This window comes from Loxodonta africana, chromosome 2, assembly GCF_030014295.1.
Source record: "Loxodonta africana isolate mLoxAfr1 chromosome 2, mLoxAfr1.hap2, whole genome shotgun sequence".
Lineage (NCBI taxonomy): Eukaryota > Metazoa > Chordata > Mammalia > Proboscidea > Elephantidae > Loxodonta > Loxodonta africana.
Window position 1 is genome coordinate 165,489,734 of NC_087343.1, and position 16,056 is coordinate 165,505,789.

The 16,056-nt window shown below is 42.2% G+C and overlaps 1 protein-coding gene across 3 annotated transcripts in view; it reads left to right on the top strand.

The window, feature by feature from the left end:
• The window catches only part of SMIM3 (small integral membrane protein 3), a 53,039-nt gene that overhangs the window by 16,135 nt on the left and 20,848 nt on the right, over positions 1–16,056 (top strand). For 2 of the 3 annotated variants that reach the window (XR_010319792.1, XM_064278377.1), the window contains exon 2: positions 10,026–10,238. Coding sequence is in view for 2 of the 3 variants with exons in the window: in XM_064278377.1 (XP_064134447.1) it covers positions 10,036–10,218 (183 nt within the window). In the remaining variant the exon portion in view is untranslated. Of the gene's footprint in view, positions 1–10,025; positions 14,667–16,056 lie in introns of those variants that run through there. The other variant, XM_010591940.3, reaches the window with a different exon arrangement.

The following is a 16,056-nucleotide window of genomic DNA, read 5'->3' on the forward strand; positions in this document are numbered from 1 at the left end:
TTATCTTTGCTTTTGGGCAAATATTGTCCTTTTGATCTCATATAATTGGTTGTTCTAAGGAGCATGTTCCTCTTGGGTGTTGTTTATTTTATGGGCTTGTCTTGCTGTTTGGCTAGAAGGTGGTCTCCAGTACTGGCTTCAATTCCAGGTCAGATGGGTGTTTTTAGGGCCATAGTATTGGGGGTTGCGTATCTCTCCTTAATTCTCTAAATCTTGAATGGCCTTTGGCCAAAAGCAATAAGAGTTTAACCTAGACTTAGAAGAGAGCTATGGATATGGTATACTTGTGCTCATACTTCTGGCTCTCTGTTGACTATTTGGAGGTAGCTGTAGTGTAATGGTAAGTATAGGGTGGGGAGACCTGGATTTGAATCCCACTTCAGACTTTTACTTAGCTTTATGATCAGTGGCTGGTTAACTTCTCTCAGCTTTAGTTTTCACACCTGTAAAATAATACCTCCACCCTCCCTGCCCTGGAGGCTTACAGTTGAAAGATGGATAGATATCTCACACTAGTTTCCTTGTATTTATTCCGTAACTACCAACTTGTGGGAAATCCTAGTTGTAAAATTTATATAATTTCTCCTGTAACTAGAAATTTTGCTGTATGATATGATTGGCTGTAACAATGATTCGTTTTTCATTTTTTTGGAAACAAACTTTTAGTTGCTTGAGAGAAATGGTTCCAGAAGGAAAACTTGGTGTTTCTTAAACAGATAGCAGGGTATCCCCTTTCCTGCCTACCTTGGACCAGGCGAAGTATGTGGGGGATGTGATGAGTTCTCCACTATGGAGAAGCTACCACTTTTTCCGCATACACTCAGTATTCTCAACAGATACGAAATAGTCATTTCTGGATTATTGACTATTTTTCATTAAATTGAATTGCTTAACACCTGTGGGCTAAGGAGGAGCCAGGACATGTGTAAGACCTGTAGCTGATGGGATGGCGTGTTTGGTATCAGTGGCTTCTCTGCTGGTCAGGTCAGTGTGATGTTAATGAAGAGTTTCTTAGACAAACTTATATTGAACATATGTCGAAGTTTACTATTCATTAATGAGGTAAATAGCAGATAGTGTTTGCCAGTTTAAAATGGCATGGGAGATAGGAGTTTAGGTCTGACTGCTGCTTTACTTCCAGTGGTCATAAAAAGGTCATATTCTTACCAGTGTAAGGGCTAAATTTGTGATATGAATTACTCAAATCATACCCCTACATGGGCCATTAATCAGAAATAACAAGTAACAATTCTGAGAAGCAAGCGATAAGCAGACTGATCTATAATTATCAGTTAGATGTACCAAGAAACAAGGTTTTATGCACTCACAAGGAACCAGTGCACCCAGATGGCAAACTGAGGTCAAACAGAAGTCACCTAGCAGAAGCTTAGAGACCTGCTTTTTCTCAAGAAAAACTTCCCGGCATACAATTAAAGATGCTCAGCATATGGTTTAATTAGCTGTTATTTGGGGGACAGAATTTTCCTTTCATAGGGAGGGGTAGAAGTGACTGGAACCCCTATGACATAGGGGAGGAAGAGGCCATCGGAGACACATATTTTAGAATTGAAACAGGGAAATAGAGCTCCCTGTGACATCTGACGCCTGACCATGTCTATGGCCAGCCCTGGAGTCCTGGAATGGTAGCTCTGGAAGGGCCCTTGGAATACGGCGCAACCTGCGATTTTCATACTGTGTTCTGAGCAGTCCAATGGGTCAAGGGGAAGCTGAGCAGCTATGCTGAACCAATAAGTAAGCAGGCTGTGTCAAGCAGGGACACCAAAAAAAAAAAAAAAAAAAGAAGAAGAGAACACGAGAAAAGTGATTTTGTCAGAATTTTTCAGTTATAAGAAAAAGTACTTCATTTCATCATAACATATAAATTCTTTGTATTATAGTTTAGTATTTGCTTTTATTTAAATTGCATGTGTGAAGGAGGTGGGCACCTTAATTTCTACTGTTTGGGGCCTCTGTGGGTATTGATCCTGCCCTGCTGACTGGGTCGCTTTAGGGTCGCTATGAGTTGGAATTGACTTGATGGCAATGGGTTTGGCTTTTTTTTCGGCTGGCTGGGTAGGACCCACCCCCTCCCTGCACTTCCACTAGAGCAGCTGTACTTCTGTTTTAGTGATTGGGGTTTTATACACAATTTCTTTTGTGAAAGAGTAATATTGGTTCAGGCTAGGACAGAGGTTACTGAAAATTTCATTTATCTGTTTGCTATGTTTTTTTTTGTTGTTACGGGCACTGACATGATCAGATTTATGCATTTGAATAGTTATTCTGGAAGGGAGGGGGCTTGAAGGCAGATGTCTTAGTTTCCTAGTGGTGTCGTAACAACATATACCACAAGTGGATGACTTTAAAGAACAGAAATTTAATTTCTTGCAGTTCAGGAATCCAGAAGTTTGAACTCAGATCATTGGCTCTAGGGGAAATTCCTTTTTTGTTTCTTTCAGCTTTTAGTAGCTGCTGGCAGTAGGTGGGCTTGTGCATGCATCTGTCTCCATCTTCACATGGTGTCTTCCCTCTGTGTGTGTCTCTCTCTGTGTCTGTACTCCCCTTTATAAGATACCATTCAGAAGGCATGAGGTTTAGGGCCCAGCCTACTCTGCTGTGGAGTCCTGGGGTTGTGCAAAAGGTTAAGTGCTCAACTGCTCACCAAAGGGTTGGCAGCTCAAGTTTACCCAGAGGTGCCTCGGAAGGAAACCAAAAAGAAAAAACCAAACCTGTTGCCATCGAGTCAATTCTGACTCATAGTGACCCTATAGGATGGAGTAGAACTGCCCCATAGAGTTTCCAAGGAGTGGCTGGTGGATTCTAACTGCTGACCATTTTGTTAGCAACCGAGCTCTTAACCACTGTACCACCGGGGCTCTTCTCTGACTCATAACCAAAAAAAACGCAAACCCATTGCTGTCTAGTCAATTGTGACTCACAGTGACCCTATAAGACAGAGTAGAACTGCCACATAGGGCTTCTAAGGAGCAGCTGGTGGATTTGAACTGCATACCTTTTGGTTAGCAGTGTAGCTCATAACCACTACACCACCAGGGCTCCCTTTGACTCACAGTGACCCTATTAAAACAACAACAACAACAAACTATGCCACTCATAGTGACCCTATATGGCACAGTAGTGTTTTCTTGGCTGTAATCTTTACAGAAACAAATTGTCAGGTCTTTCTCCTGTAAAGTGGCTGGTGGATTCGAACTGCTGACCTTTAGGTTAGTAGCCAAGTGCTTAACCACTGTTCCACCAGAGCTCCTTCCTTGGAAGAAAGGCCTGGCAATTTACTTCAAAATAAACCAGCCATTCATAATAAAATCTATTACGAAAACATTCTGCATCCCACTTTGAAGAGTGGTGTCTGGGGTCTTAAACGCAAGCAAGCAGCCATCTAAGACGCATCAATAGGTCTCAACCCACCTGGATCAAAGGAGAATGAAGAATACCAAGGACACAAGGCAATTACGAGCCCAAGAGACAGAAAAGGCCACAGGAACCAGAGTCTACATCATCCTGAGACCAGAAGAACTAGGTCGTGCCTGGCTGTAACCAATGACTGCCCTGATAGGAAACACAATAGAGAACCCCTGAGGGAGCAGGAGAGCAGTGGGATGCAGACCTCAAATTCTCATAAGTCCAGACTTAATGGTCTGACTGAGACTAGAAGGACCCTGGTGGTCATGGCCCCCGGACCTTCTGTTGGCCGAGGACAGGAACCATTCCTGAAGCCAACTCTTCAGACATGGATTGGACTGGACAATGGGTTGGAGAGGGATGCTGGTGAGGAGTGAGCTTCTTGGATCAGGTGGACACTTGAGATTATGTTGGCATCTCCTGCCTGGAGGGGAGATGAGAGGGTGGAGGGGGTTAGAAGCTGGTGAAATGAACATGAAAAAAGAGTGGAGGGAAAGAGTGGGCTGTCTCATTAGGGGGAGAGTAATTGGGAGTGTGTAGCAGGGTGTATATGGGTTTTTGTGTGAGAGACTGACTTGATTTGTAAACTTTCACTTAAAGCACAAGAAAAATTATTAAAAAAAAAAATTAGCTATTGAAAACCTTATCAAGCGTAGTTCTACCCTGACACACATGGAGTGTCCATGAGTTGGAATCTGCTCAGTGGCGACTGTTTTTTTTTACTACTCTGATGTGACACATTAACATAACAAAGAAAAACCCTATTTCAAAACAGGATCATATTCACAGATACAGGGGTTAGGACTTCAACATATATTTTTTGGGGAGCACAATTAAATTCATAACAGTTGGGGGGAACCCCTGGACCTCAGTTTCATCATCTGTGAAGTAGGGCTGGTACTAGCTTTAATGCTCCGTGATTGATTGTGGATGAACCCTGGCACCCGACTTCCTGTAAATCACAGGTTTTGCTTATGAAACTCAGCCGTGAAGATTATGTATTCCTGGCACTTGGAGTCACAGAGACTGTTTGATGTTAATGGATTTACTGGAAAGGCCTTTTGTGGGGTTCCTTTGCCTGAAACAAACTAGCTGTTGATGTAATCAGGAGACCACAGACTATAATTTCTCCCACCCCTGGCTTTTCTTAACAGTGTGTGTCTCCTGTGACTCATGCTTCTGTGTCTTAGACCTTGGAGAAGTGACAAAGGTTCCAAGGCTGAGGCAGGGCTGGCTTGTGCTGATACCTCCTTTGCAGGCCCCGGCCTGCAAATCCTGGGCCATGGAGAGCTGGCCAGAGCTTCTCTTTCATCCTGAAACTTGCTCAGATCTGACCAGCCTGGCTGCAAAGCATTGTCAAATAAAAAAACAAATCCAGACCTTGAATCACAGAGTTTAGGTAAAAGTCAACATTATCAGCACCTAGCAATCAATTCCCAAATCGCAGTTCTAGAAAGGATCCTAGAGACCTTAGAGATCATGGAGTCCAGCGGTTCCCAAGCCTGGCTTCCTCCCCTCACCTCGCCTCTTGAGTCTATTTCAGTAAGTCTCGAACAGGCCCCAGAAATCAGCTTTTTAAAAACACTGTCCTGAACTAATTCGCACAGCTTGGTACTTGGTATTTGATAACCACTGATCTAGTCTACCTTAATTTTTTTATTGTTGTAAAAATATAGATAACATAACCTTTACCAGTTCAACATTTTTCACATGTACATTTCAGTGACACCAATTGCATAGTCTAATTTTATTTGATTTAAAAATTATATATATATACTTGAAAGCAGAGACTCAAACAGAGACTTGTATACCAATGTTCATTGTAGCCCTATTCACAGTAGCCAAAAGATGGAAGCAACCTAAATGCCTATCAGTGGTTGAATGGATTAAAAAAAATGTGATAAATATATACAATGGAATACTACTAAGTCAATAATTTCTTTTATGAGGATCAGAACAAAGCTGGTTCCTATGTGGTGGAGGTTGAAGATGTCCCAAATGTCCAGCTTTTGCCAGCTGCTGTCCCACTCCATCATCTCTAACATCAGCTACTTTCTCTCCCCTCAGTACTCTCCCTCCTGTCTTTGGGTTCCCTAATTTGCTGTAAGATCTCACAGAACTCAGGAACTGTATAAAGGAAATGGCTCATGTGGTTGTAGAGGGTGGCAAGTCCCAAATTCGTGGGTCAGGTGTAGGCTTCTCCCTGGCTCCAGTCTCTGCCCGAAGGCACTCAGCTTTCTCACTCTGTGAGCTGGGATGCTCACTATGCTGTCTCCTATGGGTCTCTCCTGCTGGCCTCTCCTTCCTTGATGGGCTCTTCCCTTTCCTGCCTCTGGGGTGGCTCATTTCAAGCCCAGCAGGATGGCAAAACTGACTAATCCCATTGGTGGGCCACAATTACCCTATCACACAGTTCTGCCCCATCACCTGGGTGGGAGTTACAACACCATGGCTAGAAAGGCCACACAAAGAGCAATCCATTACACCACAACTACTCAACCAGTAAGAGAAATGAAGCCTTGATAAACCAAAACCAAACCTATTGCCGTTGAGTTGATTCTGACTTATAGCGACCCTATAGGACACAGTAGAACTGCCCCATGGGGTTTCCAAGGAGTGGTTGGTGAATTTGAACTGCCGACCTTTAGGTTAGCAGCTGAGCTCTTAACCACTGTGCCACCAAGGCTCTGAAGTCTTGATACATGCTACAATATGGATGGAACTTGAAGACATTATACTGAGTGAAATAAGTCAATCAAAAAAGGACAAATATTGTATGACCTCACTTATATAAAAAGACAAGAAAAGACAAATGTACAGAGACCAAAGTTTATTAGTGGTTACTAGTGGTGGGAGAGAGGGGGAAAGGGAGGGGTTCAATTATGGATTACTGAGTTTTGGTTTACAGTGATGGAAAAATAGCATTGATTAAGGGTAGGGTTGCACAGCTGATTATTGTAACTGCTCTCGATAAGTTGTACGCCTGTAAAAATTGAATTGGCAAGAGTTGTGTGATAAATTTACAACAATGACCCCCCCAAAAAAAAAAAAAGCAGCTGCTGAGGCTGCTTATGTGTAACCAAACACCACATGGGATTTGGTTTCTTGCTTTGGAGGTTTAGGGTCATGGTTTCATGGGACATTCCAGTTAATTGGCCTAATAATGTGTTTAGTGCTTCTGTTCTACCTCCTAGTTCGTTGCCTAGTGGCTGGAATCTTAGAAGCTCGCAAGTGGTCATCCAAGGCACAACAATCGGTCTCCATTTGCCTGGAGCAACAGAGGAAGAAGGAAAGTTAGGAATGAGAGGAGGATATGGAACGTGTGGCTAATTGTCTCCAGGACAATTGCCTCTTTTGCCATGAGACCAGAAGAATTGCATGGTGCCTGGCTACCATTACTGAACATTTTGATCAAAGATTCCATAGAAAAAGCCTCATCAAAAGGGGGAAAATGCAGAACAGAATTTCAGATTTTCATGAACTCCAGATTTCCTGGAGCCTTGAAGGTTGAATGAGCCCTTGAAACTTGCCCTGAGAAAATCTTTAAACTTTAACCAAAAATATCTCCCGAAGTCTTTGTAAAACCAGACGGTAGTTTAGCTTAACTAGTAAAAAAAAAAAAAATTCTGCCTTGAGCATTATACTCTTCAGATTTTGCTATATGGGATCAAATTGACAACAACAATTCGAAAGATTAAATGGGAACCTTAGGGGGCAGTGAGTTTTATGTTAAAGGGAGAGGAACAATTCAGAAAAGGAGGGTGAGAAGGGTCACTCAACTTGAGGAATGTAATAGATGTCCCCGAATTATACACGTAGAGATTGTTGAGTTGGTGTATGTTCTGCTGTGTACATTCCCAACAACAAAAATAAAATTAGTAAAATTTCTATATGCACTTATTCCTTTTTAATAGAAAATTATAAAGTAAAAACCCAGAAAGCTCATTTTCTCCTCTACCCAGATGGTGTAAAAATTAAAATACATGCTCGTGATTAGAAAATTCCAACAGTATAAAAAAATGCAGAATGAAAAGTAAAAGCCTCTCCCACTGCTTGTCCAGCTCCCCAAAGGTAACCACTGTAACACTTTCTTGTGATTCTGCTCAGAGTCTTTTTTGTTTGTTTGGTTACGTATATATCCTTATCTCTCTGTCTGCCTGCTTCTTTTACAAAATCTGAACCAAAGAAATCATCCTATTCACACTATCCCTCACCTTGCTTTTTTTTCTACTTAAAATATTTTAGAGCTCTTCACAGATCAGATATCCAGATCTACACCTGTTCTTTTTAATAGCTATTAAGCAAGTTAATATTTGTAAAGCACTTGGGACAATGCTTGGCATGTAGTAAGCACTATGCAAGTATTTGTTGAACTAGATGAGTGAATATATGAAAATCGCTGCCTGGTATTCCACTACATGCTTCTACCCTGTTTTTCTATTCTCGGACACTTGGCTTGTGTCTGTTGCTGTAACAAACAAGGAAGACATTAGCATCCGTGTATGCATACCTTGAGGGCTCTACTTTGGGTATGGTGATCAGTACCTTACTTTTGGTGGCAACAGTGTGCACAGAGCAGAAACAGAAGCCAAAGGCAATAGAAAAGAAGAGTTGGTGATCAGGTTAAGAGCAGGAAATCGGACTGAAATTGGGAATTTTGCCTGGGACCTAAAACCATGAAATTATAGATCTTAGATCTAGAGGGGACTGCGGATTGTGCCAATCCTGTGCCCTCTGGGCAGGGAATGTATTACACCCGGGGTTCCCAAGTGCATGCAGGTGCTGAGGTCCCATGATGAGCTAGGGGTGGGGATGGAGGGGGGCGAGAGGGAGCAGTGCTGTGGGAACTTTAACATTTTTAGAGGAAACTCTGGGAACTAGTAGCTGGAGGTACTTCATAGCTTTAACTTTAGATTGGTAGGACGTAAATACTTATTATACTGAACCTAACTACCTAATAAACAGAACTGCTAGGTGTTTCTTTTGTCCCAGGGAACCATGAAAAATTACTAAGACACTAAAGGTGCTGTGAGTCAAAAAAGTTTGGGGACAACTATATTGTATCTTTACCCATCAGAATTCATAGCTGCAAGTGAGAGAAACCAAATTCACACTGGCTTAAACAAAAACTGACTTATTGGCTCATATGTGTGGGATGTTCAGACTCGGCTAGGTTCAGCTGCTCAAATGAGGTCATCAAGATTCCATCTCTCTTTCCTGTTCTAGGACTAGGACAGCTCTCTCCACATGAGGCAAGATAGTCCCAGGCCCATCCTTTTCCAGACTCACATCTTTTCAATTTAGCAATCTCAGCAGAAGGAACCATTTTTCCTAATAGCTTGTGCATAAAAGCCCTGGGGAGGACTTTGGTTGACTTAGCGTGGGTCACTTTCCCATCCCTATATTGTAGCCAGGATTTTGGAGATTTTTAATGGTCAAACCTAGGTCACATATTCATCCGTGTGCTCAGGTGAGTTCCCCAGCCAAATGACATGGAATAGGTAGGGTCTGCACAAAAAGAGAGTCCCTGGTGGTGCTGCTAACTGAAAGGTTGGAAGTTCGAATTCACCCAAAGGCACCTCAGAAGAAAGGACTAGTGGTCTACTTTCTGAAAAAATCTGCCACTGAAAACCCTGGAGCACAGTTCTACTCTGACGCACATGGGGCCACCGTGAGTTGGAATCAACTCACAGCAACTGGTTCTACAGAAGAGGATTTTGTTACCAGAAGAAGGGGAAAGATATCGTTGTTAGGTGCCGTTAAGTTGATTCTGACTCGGGACTCCATGTGACAGTAGAACTACCCCGTAAGGTTTTCTTGGCTGTAATCTTTACTGGGGCAGATCACTAGGTCTTTTTCCCACAGAGTGGGTAGGTGGGTTTGAACCCCCAACCTTTCAGTTAGCAACCAAACCTTAGAGTGCTTAAGTGTTGCACGACCAGGGATCCAGCACCAAAAACAATAGATTTCCCATCTTACAGGTGAGGGAACAGGACTGGTAGTATGGTAGTTTAGTGGTTAAGCATGGAGGCTCTGGAATGCCACCGACCTGGGTTCACTTCCTTGGAGTCCTTATTTGTAAGATGGAAATCGTTGAAGATAAGGACACATAAATAAAAATAAGGATGATAACAATAATCCTTAGCTCATAGGGTTGGTTGTTGAGGTGAGGACTAATGAGTTAATACACATAAAGTGCCTAGTAGAGGGCCTGGCACATAGGACCAAAAACCAAACCCATTGCTGTTGAGTTGATCTTAAGTCATGGCGACCCTGTGTGTTATAGAGTAAAACTGCCCCATGGTATTTTCTTGGCTGTAATCTTTATGGAAGCAGATTGCCAAGCCTTTCTTCCATGGTGCCACTGGATGGGTTCAAATCACCAACCTATAGATTTGTAGTCGAGCATAAACCCTTTGTGCCACCCAGGGACCTTGGCACATGGGGAGCCCTCAATAAATGAAGTCATTATTGTTATTGATTAAGGGACCTTAAAGATCACACAGCTGGTAAAATGACTCAAGCTTCTGACTCTGGAGTAAGTTTCAACTCTAGAGACAGAGAGCAGGTGCACAACAGTGATTTCCCTTTTCCTGTCGCAGGTGAAGCAACATGGATGCTGTCAGCCAGGTCCCTGTGGATGTCACGCTCCCCAAGCACGTTTTGGACATCTGGGTCATTGTCCTCATCATCCTGGCCACCATTGTCATCATGACCTCCTTGTTGCTGTGCCCAGCCACTGCTGTCATCATCTATCGCATGCGGACTCATCCTGTCCTCAATGGGGCTGTCTGAGAACCTCCCAAGAGGGCTAGGTGAGGGATGAGGACAGGAATCCCCTCCCTCAGCTTCTGCCGCTTTCTCAGAAAAGCAGCAGGAGGGACTTTGGAGCTGGGTATGTGAGAGGAAACCTGAGTTCTAGTTTTGATTCTGCCACTGGCCAGCTGTGTGAGTTTGGTCAAGGTACCTAACTCTGTGAGCCCCAGGTTCCTTATGATTCGAGTGAGAATGATGATCCCTGGCCATCCTACCTCACAGAGGGTGATAACCAAATGACTTAATAGAGGTTAAAGCTGTTTGTGAGCAGTCAAGCCACCACATGTATACAAGGTGTTACTGATGAGTGCTGAGAAGCTTTGAAGAACCAAAGAACCTGATTGCTGGTGGTGGACTTAAAGGTGGTGAGGAGAGTGACATTGGAGCAGGGCAGCCTTTTCCAGTGCCCTCGGGTCAAACCAAGCAAAGGGCACTCTGTCTTTATTCTAAGGGGCCAGCATCACATAGCTCAAAGTTCTTTTCTTTGAGGTGCGAATCTCTCTAGTTTTCTCAGAGGGGAGAGAATTCAGCATGGCAGGGCGAAGGGTTGGGGAGATGGGTGGAACTCCCCAAGACCTTCTCTGTGCCAGAATCTCTGCCCCTATACAACCTGGAGGAAGGCTCTGCCATTTCTTCTCAATGCCAAGGGAGCTGGGGCAATGGGCTGATATGCTTTCTTCTTTTTGAACTAGGGTCTCACATCTCAGTTACCTTTGGCATTCAAGCAGTGTTGGAAAAATGCAGGGGATTGAGTCCCCTGCCCAGCTTTTGGGATCTCTAGTCCTTATCTCTTTGTGTTTCCCCACACCAGAGGAACGCAGTCCCCTCAGTCTCAGCTTCTCTTATAATTAGCTCAATTGTATAATGTGTCTGCCCCTCAGTCCTCCCACCCATGCTGCCACCAATGCAAGATACACACTTATCTTTAAGAAACGATCCTAGAACTTCGGAACCAACTCAAGACAACGATGGCTAATTTAGTTGCTATGGCAAGTGTATTTATATAGAGAGATTTTTGGACAAGTCAAGCCCTTTGATATCAAAATCAGGAATATCCTGGGATTTATTAAATTATCTAAGAAGAAAGCACAGATATAAGAATATTATTGTGTGGAAACAATGCATTTACTGTGATCTAATTTCATTGATGTACACAACCAATTTCCAATAAAATACTGGAATGAGCACATCTGAGGCCCTTCTTTAAAAAGCACCTGTTGAATCCAGGAACTCAGGTAAAAGGTTTCCACTGAATTTGTGGGCCTTAGAGATGTTTGAGGAGCCTCGGTGGTGCAATGGTTAAGCACTTGGCTGCTAACCAAAAGGTTGGAGTTTTGAACTTGCCCCGCAGTTCCATGAAAGAAAGACCTGGCGATCTGCTGTTATAAAGATTACAGCCTGGAAAGCCCAGTGGGGCAGTTCTCTGTCACATGGGGTTACAGTGAGTCAGAATTGATTTGATGGCACCCAAAAACAAGAAGAACAACAGAGATAGTTTGAATGTAGGAACAGAAAGGGAAAGAGAAGAATCAAATTGCCTTTCAGGGCTTTAGCTTGGATAAATGAGTGAAGAGTTGTACAGTTTACACAGTTGTAGAATGAAGTGGGAGGAAAAAATTTGGAAGATGATGAACTTGGGTGTGTTGAGTTTGAGGGCCTTGTGATATTCAGGTGGACATGGTCAGGAGCAATTGGAAACCTGAGTCTGTCCCTTGGGGAAGATCACACAGCTGGAGTTATGGTTTTGTGGATTATCAGCAGATGGTGGATGATGCCAGACAAATGGACAGGATCACCCAGGCAGGGTGTAGGAAGTGAGAGGAGAGAGGTGCTGAAGGCAGGGCTTGGAGAACACTAAACCCATAAAACCCATTGAGGACAGAGTACTAGAGAAGTGGAAAGGGTGGAGAGTAGAGGGGAAAAAGGCAAAGTGAATGAAAAGGTCATGTGATATGAGCTGATATGAGAGGGATACATTCACAGTTTGTGGGTTGAGGAATGAATGGGAGATTAGGAAATGGGGACAGTGAAAACAGAAATCCCTTTCTAGGAATAGGGCTGTAGTACTATAGGGTTGCTATGAGTCGGAATTGACTTGATGGCACTGGGTTTGGCTTGGTTCTTTTTTTTTTTTTATAGAGGCAAGAGTTGGAGGAAGGTATCTGGGGAAAAATGGTCTAGGGGAGATAAACATATTTAATAAGGTTCTAATTGGTTTGCTCAGCATGTATTCTAACTTTTTTTCTAGTGTGCCTTCCTGGTTGGCTAGAAAGTGAAAAACTATATTGAAAGGGAAAAAACTAGATTTCCTCAACTCCACTGCAACTAAGAGATTCAGATGTGATTTAGATTTTGCTAATCTGAGGCTAGGACTCGCTGGGTGTGCAAACGGTTAAGTGCTGTAATATTAACAGAAATGTTGGTAGTTTGAACTCATCCAGAAGCACCTCCGAAGACAGGCCTGGTGATCTGCTTCCAAAAGGTCACAGCCTTGAAAATCCTATGGAACAATTCTACTCTACACACATGGGGTAGCCATGAGTCAGAATCAACTGAATGGCAACTAACAACAATAACAACAAAGAATTGAGAGAGTTATGGCAGAGTGTGAAGCATTCATGGCGCTGGCATGAACCCAGCAGCTGCAGCATGGCCCCGGAGCTAAGTAAGCAGCTTTCTGATACCTGGATTGCAGTTGAGATGTGACAATCCCACAGTCCACACCCTAAACTATAGCTTTCTTATTCCCTAGCTTTCTGATTGTGGCAAAAGTAGCACTGCCAGTTCTGCAGTGTTGAATCTGGGAGGAATTCTAGTAACCCTTTTTCTTACTTTGTATGTCAGCAAAAATGAGGGAAACTCTCCATGAGATGGATTGACACAATAGCCAGAGCAATGGACTCAAACATACCAACGATCATGAAGATGGTGGAGGACTGGACAATGTTTTGTTCTGTTATACATAAGGTCTCCGTGTGTCAGAGCTGACTTGACAGCGACTAAAAAGATTTTTAAGCACATAATTCCCTATATTAAAGCCCTTTTTACTTTTCTAGAGTTTGCCTTGTTAATCTAGATGGAAGAAATTCTGTTAATTCCTATCAGTCATAGACCCAGCAATTCCACTTCTAAGTCCATCATGTGATCCAGGATTGGTATGAAAAGAGCTCTTGTTAATGAGGAGGCAAATGGTCTTAGAGAAATAGAGATGCCAAGATACTGGGCTCTCAAGGAGGTGTCTGAGAGGCCTGTTGGTAGTCATGGAATGAGAATTTTGCTTGATTGGCAGTTTCTGGAACCATGCAAATAAGAATGGGGAGATAATTATATGAGCATCGTCCAAAAGTCTGAAGACAAACAAAAGATAAGAACCACATGATCTTATCAATTGATGCAGAAAAGGCATTTGACAAAGTCCAACACCCATTCGTGATTTAAAAAAACTCTCAGCAAAACAGGAATAGAAGGGAAATTCCTCAACATAATAAAGGCCAACATCACCCTAAATGGAGAGAATCTGAAAGCATTCCCCTTGAGAACGGGAATCAGACAAGGATGCCCTTTATCACTACTCTTATTCAACATTGTGCTGGAGGTCCTAGCCAGAGCAATGAGGCAAGAAAAAGAAATAAAGGGCATCTACATTGGTAAGGAAGAAGTAAAAGTATCCTTACTGGCAGATGATATGATCTTATACACAGAAAACCCCAAAGAATCCACAAGAAAACTACAGGAACTAATGGAAGATTCCAGCAAAGTATCAGGATATAAGATAAATATACAAAAATCAGTTGGATTCCTCTACATCAGCAAAGAGTACTTTGAAGAGGAAATCACCAAATCAACACCATTTACAATAGCCCCAAAGAAAACAAAACACTTAGGAATAAATCTAAAGAGAGACATGAAAGACCGATACAAAGAAAACTACAAGACACTACTGCAAGAAACCAAAAGAGACCTACGTAAGTGGAAAAGCGTACCTTGCTCATGGATAGGAAGACTCAATATTGTGAAAATGTTAATTCTACCCAAAGTGCCATATACAGATGTAATGTAATCCTGATCCAAATTCCAATGACATTTCTTAACAAGACAGAGAAAAAGATCACTTTAACTTCATATGGAAAGGTAAGAGGCCCCGGATAAGTAAAGCATTACTGAAGAAGAACAAAGTGGAAGGCCCCACACTACCTGTTTTTAGAACCTATTTTACAGCCATGGTAGTCAAAACAGTCTGTTGGTACAACAGATACATAGACCAATGGAACACCTTGAGAATCCAGACATAAGTTCATCCATCTAAGAGCAGTTGATATTTCACAAAGGCCCAAGGTCAGTTAAATGGGGAAAAGACAGTCTCTTTAATAAATGGTGCTGGCATAACTGTATATCCATCTGCAAAAAAAAAAAAAAAAAAGATACAAGACCTGTACCTCGCGCTATGTACAAAAACTAACTCAAAATGGATCAAATACCTAAATATAAAATCTGAAACGATATAGATCACGGAAGGAATAATAGGGACAATGCTAGGAGCCCTAATACATGGCATAAACAGAATACAAAACATCACTAACAATGCACAAATACCTGAAGATAAACTAGACAACTGGGAGCTACTAAAATCAAACACTTATGCTCATCAAACGACCTCACCAAAAGAGTAAAAAGATTACGTACAGACTGGGAAAAAATTTTTGGCTTTGACATATCCCATCAGAGTCTAATCTCTAAAATCTACTAGATAGTGCAACACCTCAACAATAAAAAGATAAATAACTCAATTAAAAAATGGGCGAAGGATATGGACAGGCACCACCAAAGAAGACATTCAGACAGCTAACAGATATATGAGGAAACGCTCACGATCATTAGCCATTAGAGAAATGCAAATCAAAACTACAATGAGATACTATCTCACCCCCAGCATTAATCCAAAAAACACAATAAATGCTGGAGAGGTTGTGGAGAGACTGGAACACTTATACACTGCTGGTGGGAATGTAAAATGGTACAACCTCTTTGGAAATCAATTTGGCACTTCCTTAAAAAGCTGAAATAGAACTACCATACAATCCAGCAACCCCACTCCTTGGAATATATCCTAGAGAAATAAGAGCCGTCACACAAATAGATATATACACACCTATGTTCATTGCAGCACTGTTCACAATAGCAAAAAGATGGAAACAACCTAGGTGCCCATCAACAGACAAATGGATAAACAAATTATGGTATATTCACACTATGGAATACTATGCAAGGATAAAAAACAATGTTGAATCCCCAAAACATCTTACAACATGGATGAATCTGGAAGGCATTATGCTAAGTGAAATTAGTCAGTTGCAAAAGGACAAATATTGTAGGAGACCACTATTATAAGAACTCAAGAAAAGGTTTAAACACAGAAGAAAACATTCTTTGATGGTTACGAGAGTGGAGAGGGAGGGAGAGGGGAATTCCCTAACTGGATTTTAGACAAGAATTATTTTAGGTGAAAGGAAGGACAACACAGTACAGGGGAAGTCAGCACAACTGGACTAAACCAAAAGCTAAGAAGTTTCTTGAACACAGCCAAACACTTTGAGGGACAGAGTAGCAGGGACTGAGTGTGGTCTGGGGACCATGGTTTCGGGAGAAATCTAGGTGAATTGGCATAACATAGTTTACAAAGAAAATGTTCTACATTCTACTTTGATGAGTAGCATCTGGGGTTTTAAAAGCTTGTGAGTGGCCATCTAAGATACTCCACTGGTCTCACCCTGTAGGGAGCAAGGGAGAAAGAAGAAAACTAAAGACACAAGGGAGAGA